General features: G+C 44.2%; 1 protein-coding gene across 1 annotated transcript in view; it reads right to left on the reverse strand.

Annotated features, from left to right (window-relative positions):
• The window catches only part of KBTBD12 (kelch repeat and BTB domain containing 12), a 130,512-nt gene that overhangs the window by 49,074 nt on the left and 61,879 nt on the right, over window positions 1–19,559 (reverse strand). The window contains exon 5 of the mRNA XM_073591362.1: window positions 18,979–19,176. Within this exon, the coding sequence (XP_073447463.1) occupies window positions 18,979–19,176 (198 nt within the window). The remainder of the gene's footprint in view (window positions 1–18,978; window positions 19,177–19,559) is intronic.

A 19,559-nucleotide genomic window follows, 5' to 3' on the forward strand; every position in this document is an offset into this window, starting at 1 on the left:
AGAGAGGGGGGTGAGAGAGAGAGAGAGAGAGAGAGAGAGAGAGAGGGGTATGAGAGCGAGAGAGAATGAGGGGGGTGATAGAGAAAGAGGGAGGTGACAAAGAGAGGGGGTGAGAGAGAGGGGTGTGAGAGAGAAGGGGTGATAGAGAAAGAGGAAGGTGAGAAAAAGAGGGGTTGAGATAGGGAGGGGGATGAGAGTAAATAGGGTGAGAGAGAGGGGGGCGAGAGAGAGGGGTGTGAGAGAGAGAGGGGTGAGAGAGGGGGCAAGAGAGAGAGGGGTGAGAGAGAAAGAGGGAGGTGAGATAGGGAGGAGGATGAGAGATAGGGGGGCTCCCCTATCCCCATATACTAAACCAGGAGGCTCCCCCTATCCACCCCCCTGAAAAATGCCACCCAAGGCAAACGCCTTGTTTGCTGTGTAGTAGATATGTCCCTGACTCTACCAAAAGTGAAAAAAAAGTTTTGCCTATAGTTCTACTTTACATTTTGGAGAAATCAAAAAAGAGAATGAAAAATAAAGAAAGTAAAAGACAGCCCAAGGTAGTTATAATACCTGATTCCAGCAACTGGAACATTGGAATCTCTATATTTAGCCCATCGACCTTCAAAGTTACTTTTTTTTTTAATAAGTAAGATGATGTATCAGATCTGTAAATTGTTAATAGTTGAATTCTCCGGGTTCTGAAAAGAAAGTAACTTTGAAGGGGCGAAGCTCTCCGGTATGAAGGGGATCTGACAGACGCGAGGGCTCGCCGCGCAGACAATGAACAGATTGTACAGGTAGGACAGCGGTCATTATAGCTGCTTGAAAATAGGAGTTTCTCTTTTGGCCTGAGTATTTCATTAATCTTTAAAACCTGTTCTGCTTTTTCCAGGTCAGGAAAAGTAAAATAAAATCTACTATCAGGGGAAGGAATAGACCGAAAGAGTATAATCCCACTTTGTCTCCCCACTACATTTAATCAGCCTTCTGTCATACTTTACATCAGCTGTAATCAAACTGATTGAAATCACATTCCCTATTCTCATTCACATAATGGCAAAAAAAATGTTTAGCAGGGGTTTAAGTGTATTTCAGCAGCATGGCAAAATCATTTCCAGATCATGTCATTTTCTAAAATTAATTGGAAAAAATAATGTTTTGAGCGAACAGCTGGCTGGAGGAGTAATGTCCCTGGTGTCACTGGACCCTCTAGGGCCGTGGTTCATAACCTTAGTGAGACCAGGGCCTGGTAAATTCTTCCAAAACCTTCCACACCACAAAAAAAAAAAAAATATATATATATATATATATGCTCATACATGGAGTAGAATAGTCCTCCAAATTGTTGGTGTCAGTAGGATAGTGGCTGCCAGAAGAGGGAGAGAGTAGTTCCCCCAATCATAGCTGTCATTAGGATCATGGCCACCAGGGAAGAAAAGGTCCTTAAATCATTGGTGTTGTGGGATAGTGAACCCCAGTGAGAAAAGTCCTTCAGATCATTGGTGTCGGTGGGATTAAAGGCACCAGAGGAGAATTACTCCCCAAAGAGGAGAAGAGTCCTCAAATTATTGTTTTCGGTGGGATAGTGGCTACTAGGGAAGAGTAGCTCCCCAAACCATTGGTGTTAGTGGGAGAGTGGCCACAAGAAGAGAGTAGCCCCTCATTGGTGTCAGTGGGACAGTGAACCCTAGGAAAAAATAGGTTTCAATGGAATAGTTCACCAAATTATTGGTTTAATTGAATCCCAGGAAAAATAGTCCTTCAAATCAATGCTGTCAGTGGGATAGTGACTACCAGGGAAGAATAACTCCCCAAATCATTGGTGTCAGTGAGATACTGGCTATCAGGAAAGAATATCAGGAGGAAGGTGGAGTTGGAGCAGTGGCTGCTATCTGGATATTCAGGTTCACCTTGCTTAAGCCCCAGAAGACGTTCATTCATGACGAAACGCGTATGGTGGAGCCTCAGACGGTGACGTCATCACGCCAGCCTTCCGCGACGGTGGTGAGACGAGCGCTTTGGGAATAGGGAGAAGTGAATAGAGACACCGCAGCTTTACATGAGACACAACCGCTTTTGATGACACATTGTTTTTGTAAGTGCAAACCTCTCTTTTAATAAACAAGACTGAATTGACATACTGCACTAGGGAAGTTTCTATTTTCTATTTCTGAGCACTAATAGAAAGAACGGCTGATCCGGAGGATTATAAGATTTGGGGAGACTTCGAAATTCCCCGTGCTGGGAGAGACTGCTAGCAGCAGTCATGGCTTTTTGGTAAGCAAGCTACCTCACTTTTGGGTGTTGACCTGAATACACGCTGGTTTGCATTAGGAAGATTGGTGTCACAGCTTCTGTTTCCTGCAATTCACTTTTTCTCTTGTGGAGGCATATTACCTATGGATTCTCTCATTGATCACTATGGGACATTGCTTTAGTTTTCTTTTCTTCTTTTTTTGAATTTTTTCTTTTTTATGTTATTATTGGTATTTTTTAATTTCACTTATTACTTGAAGCATCATTGTTTGAGTATTTCTTAATTTCACTGTTTGAGTATTTCATAATTTTTTAGTAGTTCATAATTTTTTATCTTAATTGATATCCTATTTCACATTTTTTTTAGCGTTGCACTTACTGTGTTGTTCATCAGGAAAGAATAGCTCCCTAAATCATTGGGGTCATTGGAATAGTAGCCACCAGGGAAGAATAGCCACCAAATCAATGGTACCAGTGGGATAATGGCTACCAGGGAGGAATAGCTCCCCAAATCATTGGGGTCGGTGGAATAGTGGCCCTTAGAGGAGGAGAAGAGTCCTCAAATTATTGTTTTCCGTGGGATAGTGGCTACTACCAAACCAAACCATTGGTGTCAGTGGAAGAGTGGCCACAAGGAGAGAGTAGCCCCTCATTGGTGTCAGTGGGACAGTGAACCCCAGGAAAAAATAGGTTTCAATGGAATAGTGGCCACCAGGACAGAATAGCTCACCAAATTATTAGTTTCATTGAATCCCAGGAAAAATAGTCCTTCAAATGAATGCTGTCAGTGGGATAGTGGCCTCTAGAAGAAAGCAGCCCTTCAAATCACTGGTGTCAGTAAGATAATGTCTACAAGGGAACCATAGCTCCTCAAATCATTGGTTTCATTGGGATAATGAACCCCAGGAAAAAGTAGCACTTTCATTAGCCACCAGGGAAGAACAGCTCCCCAAATCATTGGTGTCAATGGAATAGTGGCCAGCAGGAAAGACCAGCTCCCCAAATCATTGGAAGAGCAGAAGCTCCAGAGGATTATTTCTGAGTGTAGAGGAATGGCTAGTCAGTGTTCTATGGGTTTCGTAACACTGGATCAGGGTCTGGAGCTTGGAGACTTTAAAGAGATTTGGGTGGGAAGTCCTGTGTCCAGGGCTTGGAGACCTGCAGGTTGTGAGTATGCAGGTGTGTATACTTGTTATAGGCCAAGCCTGAGCATAGCTAAGGGCTCCCATTTCGGAGTCAGAGTCCTGTCAGGAGAGAGTTGTGTGTTCCTGCCAAGAGACTGCACCCCATGTTGATGGGATTCCTTGCCTACAGGACTGGGGGTCTCCTGACAGATGCATGAGTCTGTGGAGACTGAGAAATCTGAGGTGGCTAGGAGGGAGTCAATGGAAGAGTGACAGGTTGCCTGGAGACCCCATATTGAGAGCAGCGAGTTGCTGTACTTAAGGCTGAGTGAGCTTAAAGAGCTTGTGGTCTGAGAGACCAAAGGAAACTGCGGTGCTGCGACAAGAGGGCCAAGTGGTTCAGCATTTTGGTTGACTGCTTTGTGAAGCTGAAACACCTGAGAGGGAATCTTTATATGAACTTTCCTTTTTGTTTGCTTAAATAAAAGTGTTCCTGGAAGCAAATAACTCAGGTTTGAACTGACACGACTTAAAAACACTCACTACTACCACTGAGTTTAGTCACCCAATGTGACAACCTGCTTAATACATTCTAGGTGCATCAACACAAAATATACTTACAGTTGGTTTTCTTCAGAAAGCAGTCACAAGCTGATTAGAAAAGCTTTTCCCCTGCTAGCATTCTGCGGAAAAGGATCCTTGCTCTCTGTGTGGAAGCAGGGGTCTCTCTGCAGAGGTCACCGTCAGAAATGCCCCCTGCTCAATCTGAGAAAGAGTTCCTCAATCAGCATGGGCTTTCCTTATTGCAAACTTTGGTTTGACTCAGCAGGGGGCATGTTGGACCTCTGCAGAAAGACCACTGCTTCTACACTGACAATAAGTGTCCCTCTCTGCAGCATGCTGGCAGGGGACAGGCATTTCTACTCATGCTGTAGCTGCTTTCTAAAGAAAACAAGCTATGATTTTGCAAACCCTTTGTTTTGATATACCTGGAACATACACTATCTTACCAAAAGTATTGTGACGCCTGCCTTTACACACACATGAACTTTAATGGCGTCCAAGTCTTATTCCGTAGGGTTCAATATTGAGTTGGCCCACCCTTTGCAGCTATAACAGCTTCAACTCTTCTGGGAAGGCTGTCCACAAGGTTTAGGAGTGTGTCTATGGGAATGTTTGACCATTCTTCCAGAAGTGCATTTTTGAGGTCAGGCACTGATGTTGGTTGGGAAGGCCTGGCTCGCCTGCCAAAGGTGTTCTATGGGGTGGAGGTCAGGACTCCACCCCAAACTCACACATCCATGTCTTTATGGACCTTGCTTTGTGCACTGGTGCGCAGTCATGTTGGAACAGGAAGGGGCCATCCCCAAACTGTTCCCACAAAGTTGGAAGCATGAAATTGTCCAAAATGTCTTGGTATGCTGATGCCTTAAGTGTTCCCTTCACTGGAACTAAGGGGCCAAACCCAACCCCTGAAAAACAATCCCCACACCATAATCCCCCCTCCACCAAATGATTTAGACCTGTGCACAAAGCAAGGTCCATAAAGACATGGATGAGTGAGTTTGGGGTGGAGGAACTTGACTGAGTCCTGACCTCAACCCAACACCTTTGGGATAAATTAGAGTGGATCCTGCGAGCCAGGCCTTCTCATCCACATCAGTGCCTGACCTCACAAATGTGCTTCTAGAAGAATGGTCAAACATTCCCATAGACACACTTCTAAACCTTGTGGACAGCCTTCCCAGAAGAGTTGAAGCTGTTATAGCTGCAAAGGGCGGGCCAACTCAATATTGAACCCTACGGACTAAGACTGGGATACCATTAAAGTTCATGTGTGTGTGTAAAGGCAGGCGTCCCAATACTTTTGGTAATATAGTGTAATTATCTGATTTAACTTTTAAGTTCAATTGGGCTTTAAAGGAAACAAAAGAAAAAAAAAAGGTTTTTGGGACAACATTCATCCAGACATTGGAGTCTGTAAGGTTCAGAATGCCGATTCTAGAACTGCCAGCTTTGGTCACATCAAGCTTAGACACTTGTCCGTCTTCCTGTGAGACGTCCAGTTGAATGTCTTTCTGCGCAATCCTCCTGACATGTTCATTCCAGAGCCGAACAAGATGAGGGATTAGAGTCTAATTTTATCAGCGGTGGAGGGATGAGCAATGCGCCTTTAATCCTTTTCAGAGAGGTGAAGCTTCATAATGGTGTTTTCGGGGGTTATCGGAGGGCAGAGAACCCGGCAAAGGAAGATGCATGAGGATATCTTTCTATTATTCTGATTGAAATGAAATATAATTTAATGTTCCTGACTACTGAACGATTAAATCTAGTCTGAGGTTTATAAATCCCTATCTCCCCATCAGTGATGTTTGGCGTAGCTCTGCATTCCACGGATTACGTTCACAGCTGGCTGTGTATGTGCGGTTGTGCAGTGCATGTGGTTTTTGCAGAAATATATCTATTTTTTTCATTGACTGCTCATGTACGTGGACATTAGTGGGTATATGATGGCAATGGCTAGCAACGTTAGCTGCGGCTATGGCTGGTATAGTAACTGTGACAATGGGCAATACATAAACTGTGGCAATTAACTGTGGAAAAGCTAGTACAGTAACTGTGGCAATGATGATATATTAATTGTGGCAACAGCTGGCACAATACCGGTGGCAATGATGGTACATTACCTGTAGCAATGGCCAATTGCTGTACATTAGCTGTGGCAATGACCAGTACATTAGCTATGGCAGCGATGGCATATTAACTGTGGCAATGATGGTATATTCAATAGGACAAGGGCATTACCTGTGGCAATGGCCAGTATAGTAACTGTGGCAATGATGGTATATTATTGGGGCAATAGCTGACACAATAATTGTGGTAATGATAGTACATTACCTATGGCCCAGTACATTAACTGTGGTAGTGATGGCATACTAACTGTGGCAGTGGCTAGTCAATTAACAGTGGCAATGGTGGTATTTTCAATTGCACAGTGGCAAGTGCAATCCCTGGGGCAATGGCTGGCCCATTCAATAACCGTGGCAATGGCCACTACAGTAACTGTAACAATGACCAATTAATTAACTGCGGCAATAGCTAGTACAGTAACTGTGGCAATGATGGTATATAATTGTGGCAATAGTTGGCACAATACCTGTAGCAATGATGGAATATTAATGGTGGCAGTGGCTAGTAAGTTAACAGTGGCAATGATATATTTTGAAAATAGCAATGGCTAGTGCATTACTTGGGGCAATGGCTGACACACTAATTGTGGCACTGGCCCGTACAATACTGTGACAATGGCTGATTAATTATCATAACTGAGCCAATGGCTAGTGCAGTAACTGTAACATTGATGGTATATTAATTGTGGCAATAGCTGGCACAATACCTGTGGGAATGATGGTACATTACCTGTAGCAATGGCCAGTTCATGAACCATAGTAGGTGCTGTACATTAACTGTGGCAATGATGGTATGTTAACTGTGGCAATGGCTAGCAAATTAACAGTGGCAATGATGGTACTGTATATCCAATGGGACAACTGCATTACCCGTGGCAATGGCTGATACATCAACTGTGGCAATGGCCAGTGTAGCAACTGTGACAATGATGGTACATTCAGTGGGGCATGGGCTAGTGCATCACCCCGGGACAATGGCTTACACATTAACTTTGGCAATGGCCAATACAGTAACGGTAGCAATGGCCAATTCAATAACTGTGCCAATGGCTAGTGCAGTAACTGTGGGAATAGTATATTCATTGTGGCAACAGCTGGCACAATATTTGTGGCAATGATGGTACATTACCTGTAGCAATGACCAAATCATGAGCCATAGCAATTACTGTACAGTAACTGTGGCAATGATCAGTACAATTACTGTGACAGTGGTGGCATATTAACTGTGGCAATGGCTTGTGAATTAACAGTGCCAATGATGATATATTGAATGGAGCAATAGCTAACACGTTAACTGTGGCAATGTCTGACACATTAACTGTAGCAAGGTCCAATACAATAACTATGGCAATGGCTAGTATATAAACTGTGCCAACGGCTGGTACATTAACTGTGGCAATGGCTAGTATATTAACAGTCACAATGGCTGGTACAGTAAATGTGGCAATAGCTGGCACAATATTTGTGCCAATGGTGATACATTACCTATAGCAATGGCCAGACAGCATTACCTGTGTCAATGGCTGATACATCAACTGTGGCAATGGGCAATATAGCAACTGTGACAATGATGGTACATTCAGTGGGGCAATGGCTAGTGCATCACCCCGGGGCAATGGCTGACACATTAACTCTGGCAATGGCCAATACAGTAACGGTAGCAATGGCTAATTAATTAACTGTGCCAATGGCTAGTACAGTAACTGTGGCAATAGTATATTCATTGTAGCAATAGCTGGCACAATATTTGTGGCAATGATTGTACATTACCTGTAGCAATGACCAAATCATGAGCCATAGCAATTGCTGTACATTAACTGTGGCAATGACTAGTACAAGTATGGTGGCAGTGGTGGCATATTAACTGTGCTAATGGCTTGTGGATTAACAGTGCCAATGATGATATATTTAATGGGGCAATAGCTAACATGTTAACTGTGGCAAAGTCCAGCACATTAATTGTGGCAAAGTCCAGTACATTAACTGTGGCAATGGCTAGTGTATAAACTGTGGCAATGGCTAGTATAATACCTGTGCCAATGGCTGGTACATTAACTGTGGCAATGGCTAGTATATAAACTGTGCCAATGGCTGGTACATGAACTATGGCAGTGGCTGGTAAATGAACTGTGGCAGTGGCTGGTACATGAACTGTGGCAGTGGCTGGTACATGAACTATGGCAGTGGCTGGTACATGAACTGTGGCAGTGGCTGGTACAAGAACTGTGGCAGTGGCTGGTACATGAACTGTGGCAGTGGCTGGTACATGAACTATGGCAGTGGCTGGTACATGAACTGTGGCAGTGGCTGGTACATGAACTGTGGCAGTGGCTGGTACATGAACTGTGGCAGTGGCTGGTACATGAACTATGGCAGTGGCTGGTACATGAACTGTGGCAGTGGCTGGTACATGAACTGTGGCAGTGGCTGGTACATGAACTATGGCAGTGGCTGGTACATGAACTGTGGCAGTGGCTGGTACATGAACTGTGGCAGTGGCTGGTACATGAACTGTGGCAGTGGCTGGTACATGAACTGTGGCAGTGGCTGGTACATGAACTATGGCAGTGGCTGGTACATGAACTGTGGTAAAGGCTAGTATAATAACTGTGGCAATGGCTGGTACATTAACTGTGGCAATGATAGTACATGACTGTAGCTATGGTCAGCACATTAACTGTGGCAGAGCCTGGTATAATAACTGGATAGTACATTAAAGCGGACCTTCAGATATTTTTTCAACTTTCCATCTATTACATCTTCTGCCCTTGTTGTTGTTGTTTTACCTTTGGATATTAAAACGTTTTTTTCTGCCAGTAAATACCTTATACAGCCCACGTCCTGCTTCTTGTCTGGTCATTAGCCTAGGCATATGACATCCTGTACAGCTCTCTCTCTCACTCTCGTGAGAGTTTGCCAGGAAGGGAGGGGGGGTGAGTCATAAGAGAGCCAATGAGAGCTGCAGAGCTGGAGGTGCGCCTCTGTGTGTCTGCGTAAATCCAGGAAGTGAACAGGCAGCAGCTTAAGCTGCCCACAGTTAAAATGGCTGCAGCCAGACTCAGTGGAGGGAGATTTGTGCAGCATGTTTGGCAACTACAGAATCCCAGTATATATAAAATAAAATGCAAAGTGGTTGGAGAGAAGCTTCAAAATGACAAAGATGTTTTTATTACAAATTATGTGAGCAGACTGCAGTTCCTCTTTAACTTTGGCATTGACCAGAACATTACCCGTGGCAATGACGGTATATTAGCTATAGCAATAGCTGGTATATTAACTGTCACAATGATTGGCACATAAACTGTGGCAATGGTCACGACATGAACTGCGGCAAGCACAGTAAATCTGGCAGTGATGGATAAATTGAAGTCTTATTTATTTGACTGTTCTTCAAACAGCTCTGTACAAAGCAGATGCGTTGGCCCATACGGTTAAGGAACTGCTTGCTTGAAAGGAGCTGGATGCATGCAAAGCTTGAATAAAACAAAGAGGCACTAAACGAGGGTACATGAGCCTAATTACGGCACATGTAGGTGGCAATGAGAACACCAGCACCCGAGACATGAGCTGTACAATATCAAACAATAACTTCGGCAGCGGCGGGCTCACGGCTTCTGCTGCAGCTGCTGTTCAGGTAATTTGAATAGAACACAATAGCCAAGCAAGGCGGATTCCCCTATCCACGCTATTTACTATGGAGGATTCTGTTAGATTTCATTTGTTCAGCCCCGCACACTGAACGCAGAGAAATCTCACTGTGTAGAGCCAGCTACAGTTGCCAGCGGCGCCCTCCCAGCAGATCAGCACTCCCCCCTTCATCCGGGCTAAAAACAGGATGATGCAGGCCAGGCACTTGGATTAAAAAAGGGCCTTTCCAATCCAAGTGCCTGCATCATCCTGTTTTTAGCCCTGATGAAGGGGGGGAGTGCTGAGCCCCCGAAACGCGTTGGCTGTTCCAGAATAAAAAAATCTTTTAAATAGTCTGTACAAGCTGGTGTGGCGCTCCCGTCCTTTCTAAAAACGTCAACAAACCCCTCTGGGGGGGGGGGTCCAGCAAGACCCCACAGGTGCTGGTGAGCGGCCCCTAAGACCACAAACCACCTATCCTGTTAAAACACATCCGCATAAGGTTTAGCGCTCCTACACCAGAAAGATTGTACGCTCCCAGCAGATCAGAAACCATTTTTCCTTTTATCTGTACTTGTTCCAAGTCAGAGACTCTGAAATGATTGGAGCCAAAGCATCAGCACGGCAGCCAAAGAAGATGTCAGTAATGGCAGCCCACGTACTTTTCTTATGATGAAGTCACTTTAACCACTTCCCGCCCGGCCTATAGCAGAATGACGGCCGGGCGGTGGTTCAGTTACCCTGACTGGGCGTCATGTGATGTCCAGCAGGATAACAGCCGCCACACGCCAGTGGGGGCGCGCATTGCGGCGATCAGTGGTGCGGTGTGTCAGTCTGACACACCTCTACACCGATCCCGGTAAAGAGCCTCTGACGGAGGCTCTTTACCACGTGATCTTGCCGTGTCCAATCACGGCTGATCACGATGTAAACAGGAAGAGACGTTGATTGGTTTCCCCTCACTCGCGTCTGACAGACATGAGTAGAGGAGAGCCGATCGGCTGCTCTCCTGACAGGGGGGGTCTGCGCCAGTGTTAATTTCGTCTACTAAAACGTTTTAGTCGACTAAATGAATATTATTTTAATCAACTAAAATACGACTAAAACTAAAACAACTGAGATGACTAAAATACGACTAAAACTAAAATGGCATTTTAGTTAAAAGACTTATGCCCCGTACACACGGTCGGATTTTCCGACGGAAAATGTGTGATAGGACCTTGTTGTCGGAAATTCCGACCGTGTGTGGGCTCCATCACACATTTTCCATCTGATTTTCTGACACACAAAGTTTGAGAGCAGGATATAAAATTTTCCGACAACAAAATCCGTTGTCTGAATTTCCGATCGTGTGTACACAAATCCGACGCACGAAGTGCCACGCGTGCTCAGAATAAATAAAGAGATGAAAGCTATTGATAAATAATCAGTGCCCACACATCTTGCCAGTCAGTGCCAGTCAGTGCCTGCCAGATGTCTCCTCATCAGTGATGCCCAGCAGTGCCACCCATCAGTGTCCATCAGTGTCACCCATCAGTGCCCATCCGTGCCCATCATTGCCCACCTATCAGTGCCCACCTATCAGTGCCACCCATAAGTACCCATCAGTGCTGCCTATCAGTACCCATCAGTGCCGCCTATCAATGCCCATCAGTGCTGCATACCAGTGCCACCTATTAGTGCCCATCAGTGCCACCTATCAGTGCCCACCAGTGCCACCTCATCAGTGCCAACTCATTGGTGCCACCTCATCAGTGCCCATCAGTGCCACCTTATCAGTGCCCATTAGTGCAGCCTCATCAGTGCCCGTCAGTCAAGCAGAAAACGTATTTATTTACAAAATTTTATAACAGAAGCAAAGAAAAACTTTTTTTTTTTTTCAGAATTTTCGGTCTTTTTTTATTTGTTGCGCAAAAAATAAAAAAGCCAGCAGTGATCAAATACCACCAAAAGAAAGCTCTATTTGTGGGAACAAAATGATAAAAGTTTAATTTGGGTACAGCGCAGCATGACCGCGCAATTGTCATTCAAAGTGCGACAGCGCTGAAAGCTGAAAATTGGCCTGGGGAGGAAGGGACAAAAGAGCCCGGTGTTGAAGTGGTTAAGGAAACAAGAATGTGTAAAAATCACATCAAAAAACAAAATAACAATTTAGAATGTGTAATATGCTGCAAATACACGTCATTCCAGCACTAGATTCTATAGCTGATGTGATGTCTTTGAAAAAACTGTCTATAAAAGGTGCAGGATGTTTTGCATGTAGTCGGAAGCCTCTCCCATCTACTGGTGTTTTTTCTACTATATATACCAGTCAGGCTCTATGCAAACAGCTGAATGCACAGTTCAAATACACATAAAATACACATAAAATACACATAAACTATTCTACCTGTCACATGATGTACAATGGGCAGCACAGTGGTTTAGTGGTTTACATTTCTTCCATGCAACACTGGGATTCTAGGTTTGAAAATTAGTCTCTCAGGAAGCCTATCTGCATGGAGTTTGCATGTTCTCCCTGTGCTTACATGGGTTCAATCTGGTTTTCTTTCACATTTCAAAGACACGCTGGTAGGTAATTTGGCCTTAGCATGTGAGATAGGGACCTTAGATTGTAAGCTCCTTGATTGACTGATATCAATGTACAATAAATGTAAAGTGACTGATAACAACCTCCTGCGCTCAGGAGTGGTGCTTAACCACCTCAATACAGGGCACTTACACCCCCTTCCTGCCCAAGCCATTTTTCAGTTTTCAGCGCTGTCGCACTTTGAATGACAATTGCGCGGTCATGTTACACTGCACCTTAATTAAATTTTTATCATTTTTTTCCCCACAAATAGAGCTTTCTTTTGGTGGTATTTGATCACCTCTGTGGTTTTTATTTATTGCGCTATAAACAAAAGAAGAGGGACAATTTTGAAAAAACACAATATTTTTTACTTTTTGCTATAATAAATATCCACTTTTTTTTTTTTTTTTTTAACAAATTTTTTCCTCAGTTTAGGCCGATACGTATTCTTCTACATACTTTTGGTAAAAAAAAATTGCGATAAGCGTATATTGATTGGTTTGTGCAAAAGTTATAGCGTCTACAAAATAGGGGATAGATTTATAGCATTTTTATTATTTATTTATTTTTTACTAGTAATGGCGGCGATCTGCAATTTTTATTGTGACTACGATATTGCGACGGACACATCGGACACTTTTGACACATTTTTGGGACCATTCACATTTATACAGCGATCAATGCTATAAAATTGCATTGATTACTGTGTAAATGTGACTGGCAGGGAAGGGGTTAACACTAGGGGGCGCTCGAGGGGTTAATGTATGACCTAAGGAGGTGATTCTAACTGTGGGGGGAGGGGACTGACTGGGGGAGGTGACCGATCGCTGTCCCTATGTACAAGGGACACGCCATCGGTCTCCTCTCCTCTCTGACAGGACGTGGATCTGTGTTTACATGCACAGATCCACACTCCTGCTCTGTTACCCGGCAATCGCGGGTGCCTGGCGGACATCGCGGCCGCCGGGCACGCGCACCGGGTTCCGAGTGACGCAGCGGGCACGCGCGCGCGCCGCCGGCGGCACGCGCGCGCGCCCCCTAGTGGCTCGGGAGGGCGAGGACGTCATATGATGTCCTCCCAGAACAACAGAAGCCTCGTCCAGCCGTCATATGACGGTGGGCGGTGGCTTAGCGGTTAAATTTAAATGTACTCACTAGTTCGGATCCACTTCCACTCTCCAGTGTCCACTACACCTTGAAGTAAAAAAAAACACAACGGGAAAAAAAGGCTTCATCTCTTCTGGGAAGGCTGTCCACAAGGTTTAGGAGTGTGTCTATGGGAATGTTTGACCATTCTTCCAGAAGAGCATTTGTGAGGTCAGGCACTGATGTTGGACAAGAAGGCCTGGCTCGCAGTCTTCTGCTCTAATTCATCCCAAAGGTGTTCTATCGGGTTGAGATCAGGATTCTGTGCAGGACAGTCAAGTTCCTCCACCCCAAACTCGCTCATCCATGTCTTTACGGACCTTGCTTTGTGCACTGGTCCAAATCATTTGGTGGAGGGGTGATTATGGTGTGGGGTTGTTTTTCAGGGGTTGGGTTTGGACCCTTATAGTGAAGGGAACTCTTAAGGGGTCAGCATATCAAGACATTTTGGACAATTTCATGCTCCCAATTTTGTGGGAACAGTTTGGGGATGGCCCCTTCCTGTTCCAACATGACTGCGCACCAGAGCACAAAGCAAGGTCCATGAAGACATGGATGAGCGAGTTTGGGGTGGAGGAACTTGACTGGCCTGCATGGAGCCCTGACCTGAACCTGATAGAACACCTTTGCGATGAATTAGAGCGGAGACTGCGAGCCAGGCCTTCTCATCCAACATTAATGCCTGACCTCACAAATGCGCTCCTGGAAGAATGGTCACACATTCCCATAGACACACTCCTAAACCTTGTGGACAGCCTTCCTAGAAGAGTTGAAGTTGTTATAGCTGCAAAGGGTGGGCCAACTCAATATTGAACCCTACGGACTAAGACTGGGATGTCGTTAAAGTTCATGTGCGTGTAAAAGGCAGGCGTCCCAATACTTTTGGTAATATAGTGTATATGTAGAAAAGGGAAATTACAAATCTTCATTAATATTAAAGCATTAAACAGCTCAAATGAGCTATAAAGGTATTGCAAACATGGAACAAATTCAGAAACATATAGAAATGGTACTATATGCTGTGTGTGTGGAACCATGTATTGTTCTTATCCACACCAATACATAACAAAATCCAGATGCGTTTCAACTTGTAACTCTTCCTCAGGGGACTTTTTTTGTTGATTCTCTAAGATGAATTTTAGAATATTGAACATACACAGAAGCCGCAAGGCATAAATATGGTTGAATGTCTCCAAGGGGTGCTCCTCCGAGAGAGCACAAAAAGCACAAGGGATAAAGGAGATCCTCCGGGGGGGGGGGGGGGTATATATCTGGAATTTAAATAACATGGCCTCATAGTAGAGAAAGGTCGAAAAATTGTAAGGTTTACATCAATATCCCTAATTTTTTAATCCAAAGGATAAATGTGGTTGCCCCAAAAAATGAGCCACTGAGAGCATTCAAACGGTTCCCCTAAGGCAGGGGTCTCCAAACTTTCTAAAGAAAGGGCCAGTTTACTGCCCTTCAGACCTTCTGGAGCCACACTGTGGCAATTGTGAGTAGTAAATGCTTTGGCATTTATGGAGTAAACAATTCTTCATCATTCGCATCAGTGGAAAGAATAGTGCCCTATCTTTGGTGCCAGTAGGAGAAATGGTGCCCCATTTTTGGTGTCAGTGAGAAGAACAGTGTCCTATCATTGGTGTCTGTGGAAGGAATAGTGCCAATTGTTGGTATCTGGGGCAGGAATAATGCCCCATGTTTGGTGTGGGAGGAATGGTGCCCCATCTTTGGTGCCAACAAGAGAAATAGTGCCCCATTTTTGGTGTCAGTGAGAGGAATAGTGTCCCATCATTGGTGTCTGTGGAAGGAATAGTGCCCCACCATTGGTGTCTGTAGAAGGAATAGTGTCCCATCATTGGTGTCTGTAGAAGGAATAGTGCCTCATCATTGGTGTCTGTGGAATGAATAGTGCCCCATCATTGGTGTCTGTGGAAGGAATAGTGCCCCATCATTGGTCTCGGTGGAAGGAATAGTGCCCCATCATTGGTGTCTGTGAGAAGACTATTGCCCCATCATTGATGTCTGTAGAAGGAAAAGTGCCAATTGCTGGTATCTGGGGAAGGAATAGTAGCCCATGTTTGGTGTGGGAAGAATGGTGCCCCATCATTAGTATCAACAGGTGAAATGGTGCCCCATTTTGGTAACAGTGGGAGGAATAGTTCCCCATCATTGGTGTCTGTGAGAGGAATAGTGCCCCATCATTGGTGTTTGTGAGAGGAATAGTGTCCCGTCATTGGTGACAGTGGGGGGAATAGAGCCCCATCATTGGTGTCTGTGGGAGGAATAGTGCCCCATCATTGGTGTCAGTGGGAGGAATAGTGCCCCATCATTGGTGTTAGTGGGAGGGATAGTGCCCCATCATTGTTGTCAGTGGGAGGAATATTGCCAATTGTTGGTATCAGGGGAAGGAATAGTGCCCTTTCATTAGTGTCAGTGGAATGAAGGTGCCCCATTGATGGTGTCAGTCTGAGGTATAGTGCCTTGTTTTGGGTGAGCAATAGTGCCCCAAGGGTCAGATAAGGGGCCGCATCTGGTCCGCTGGGCCACAGTTTGGAGACCACTGCCCTAAGGAGACCAGCAATGATGACTAGCTAACACTGTTTCCATCAACATCTGACCTGGCACGGATCCCGGAAGGAAGACTGGGTAAAGATGGAAGCATGGGGGTGCATGCTAGCAAATTATGGCATAACCTATCTGGGGGACCCTAAAAAGAAAATTTTATAGCGAAATTAACTACCACTTTAATACAATACAGTACAAAGCACAATAACATAATACCGCTAAAACAATCATTTCAAGCAAAAATACTCACAAGCATCTTAGGGTAAAAAAACAGCCTAAACAAACTATTGCATAATATTGCTAAAAAAAATAAATAATAAAGTGTCCCCTGAGAATGTCCCCTGCATAGATGAAACGTGTAGGTCAGGGATAGCGGCCTATGACTTCATAAATCCCACCGTGTACTGCAGTGCGGTGTTTGTTTAGGCTGGTTTTTTGGGTTTTTTTTTTGCTTGTATGTTTGCTTGAAATAAATTAGTGTTTTTTAGCAGTATTATGTTATGGTCCTTTGTACCATTACAGAGAATTGCAGTTCCCGGAGAACCAGGGAAGACCTTGTGGGTGTTAAGGTGGCCAATATATCCTTGAGCAATCCATATTGGTTGCTTTCTGCTCTGTAGATCTCTTATCATTTGGAGATAACATATCCTGTATATCTGCTAAGGGATTTTGCACACTTGAGTCCAAAGTGGTCTGGGACTTTTTCACGTGTGGCACTTGACCTTCATTCAAGATTTCACATTGGCTCTCCGATGGAGCCTTGGACATTGTTTTTGGAAGTGGACTTGTTTCACTACAATTTCATATTGATTTAAAATGCATGTTATTTTTGTTTACTTTTTGGTGTTTTGCACATATTTATGTATATGGATAGCATTTACATGACTTTATTATCTGTTTTATATTTAGTTGTTTTGCACACTCTTTTTGAATAATATTGCTTTTTCTTCCTGTATCTGGAATGTAGGGTGCAGCATAACCCCATAACACTGAGTGCATGATTATTTGTTGTATTATTTATGTTCCCAACTGCTGCAAAGGGGAATCCTATTGGTTGCCATGACTTACCATTTACAGCACTTCATGCAGAGTCTCTGCACTGGACAGTTTTACAAATTCAGCTCTGCTATACACACAATCCCTACTTACAAATTCAATACAAAAAGAGCTCTGAACATCTTTTCAAATGTAAGGTTAAGAGTTCATCCCCCTCACAGTGGAATAAAGAATTTATTTTTTATCTATGATGGATTCTTTACAACTCCCTACAACCGAAGAAGAATAGATCTATTTACTATTGTGAAGAATTGTGGGCCTATCCTACGCCATACCGTCCTCCTCCCTCCCAGTTATAATAGAACAAGCAATGCATACATCTCTTCCATAGATCTCCTAATTGGGAAATGAAGACTTGCAGATTACTTAAAGTGTATGTATAGCCGTAACTTATTTTTTCAGTCTTGGATGGAGTTGAGTCATCAGTTTGTTGAGGAGATTTTCCTTTACTTCCTCTCCAAGAGACACAACAGGAAATGACAGGCAGTAGAAGTTTGGGGAACCCAGGTAATGTACATTACCAGCAGCTAAGGAAAGTTTGGATGGGTGACAGAGGACAAGAAACTAGGGGCACTTACCCATCAATAAGGGGGCAACACTTACATCCCTGGCCAGGGTGGCTCCGCTCTGCTAGTCCCGGCGACTCATTGAGACATCGCAAGCAAGAAACCATGAGTGGCACCAGCGGTAGTATGACAGATGGCACACTCAGCCAATCAGAGTGTGGCTCTTTCTGCCGCCAAAACATAACAAGAAAAAGATGAACTGAAATGACCAGCAAGAGAGACTGCCACTGGAGGGGCAGGTCTGCCACAAGTTAGGTGAAAGTGTGGCATTCACTTGGGGATGAGTAACCAGGTACAGGAAGGCTGTCTGTACCCCACTATCGATGACTTTGATTAAGATACAGACTGCAGTGCCCACGAACAACTTTCTAACAGTACCAAAGCCCTATAAAAGGGGGAACCCAATCCCCTAAAACAGGTTGGCTATTTTTTATGTCATCCTCTTATAAAGTGATCATTGTTCTTCAACTGGCTAGAGTTTCCAAGACTTTCTAATTAGTCACGGTGGTCCTTACCCACCCCCACTATCTCCACCCACCAACCGGCATGGAAGTACTGGAACATGGATTGTAAGGTCATCAGATAACTTTTACTTCAGCTATCTGGGCTCTACCAATTGAGAGATCGCTTTATGGTAACCAAACGTTTGTCAATACCTGACCATCACACCTATGTGGCCTTGTTGGACATACCATTCCAGAACCATATGTATGATAGCGTTGCCTCACCTTTGCAATTGTAACAGCCACCACTATTTTGGAAAGACTTTCCACAAGACTGGGTGTTTGTGGGAATTTATGTCCATTCATCCAAAAGAGGTTTGTACTGATGTTGGAGGAGAAGACCTGGCTCACAATCGCTGTTCCAATTCCTCCTAAAGGTGTTCGGCAGGGTTGAATTCAGTACTATCTGGAGACCACTCGAGTTCCTCCACACCAAACTCATTAAGCCATGTCTTTATGGAGCTGGCTTTGTACACGGGTACAGTTATTTTGAAACATAGAAGAGTCTTCTCAAAACTGTTCCAACAAGACTGGAAGAGCACAATTTGCTAAAATGTCTTTGAATGATGTAGTATTAACAGTACTCTTCACTGAAAATACCAGAATGATTTTTAGGAATGTCCATATACTTTTGTGCATATAGGAAGGTATGATGGTCAAGTCTTTACAATCCTTTCTCCATATAGTGTATACAGTATATAGAATATAGTACAATGTAATGTTTAAAGCGGTTCTAAAAGCTGAAGGTTTTTTACCTTCATGCATTCTATAAAAAAGCTGTAATATTTATTACAAAAATAACAGGTTAGATATCCTGCTTAGATGCAGGTACTCTGAGATGTACTGTCAACATTCTGTAATCGGCTGTAGATAACCGTTAACACCTACCTGCCCCACGGTAACCACCACAAACATACAGCTTTCCTTCTACCGAACCTGCGCTGCTTGAATTGCTTCTAAGGGAGAGCAAAGGATAGGGCATCGGGGGACCATCCCTCCAGAAATCCGCATCTACATTGTAAATTTCCACTGCATCAAGACACTTGCGGGACTGTCCTTTGTCTGGACCATTGCAACCGATGCCACCTGCAAGAACAAGAAAATGGGTGAAGTAAATGGAAAGGACAGCCAGGTTCAGCCTTGTCTTTTTTTACCAGGGTAGTAATAATGCTCCCCAAACGCCCAGCCAAGATCTTTACCAGGACCTTCGCAACAGAATTCAGGAGGAAAATAGGGCGACAGAAAGAGCATAACATAGCATCCTTCCCTGGCTTAGGGATGACCACAATAATGGCTTCAGACATAGAGTCAGGGTGGGATCCAGTGGCTAAAGTTTCAGTCAGAATATTATGTAGCTTAGGGGCTACAGAGTCTACATAGGCCTTTAAGAACTCCACTGGAGACCATCCGCCCCAGGTTTGCAATGCCACTATGGCCAAGTGCACCTCATCCAGGGAAATCAGCTTCAG

The sequence above is a fragment of the Aquarana catesbeiana genome, linkage group LG07 (genome assembly GCF_042186555.1).
Source record: "Aquarana catesbeiana isolate 2022-GZ linkage group LG07, ASM4218655v1, whole genome shotgun sequence".
Taxonomy (NCBI): domain Eukaryota; kingdom Metazoa; phylum Chordata; class Amphibia; order Anura; family Ranidae; genus Aquarana; species Aquarana catesbeiana.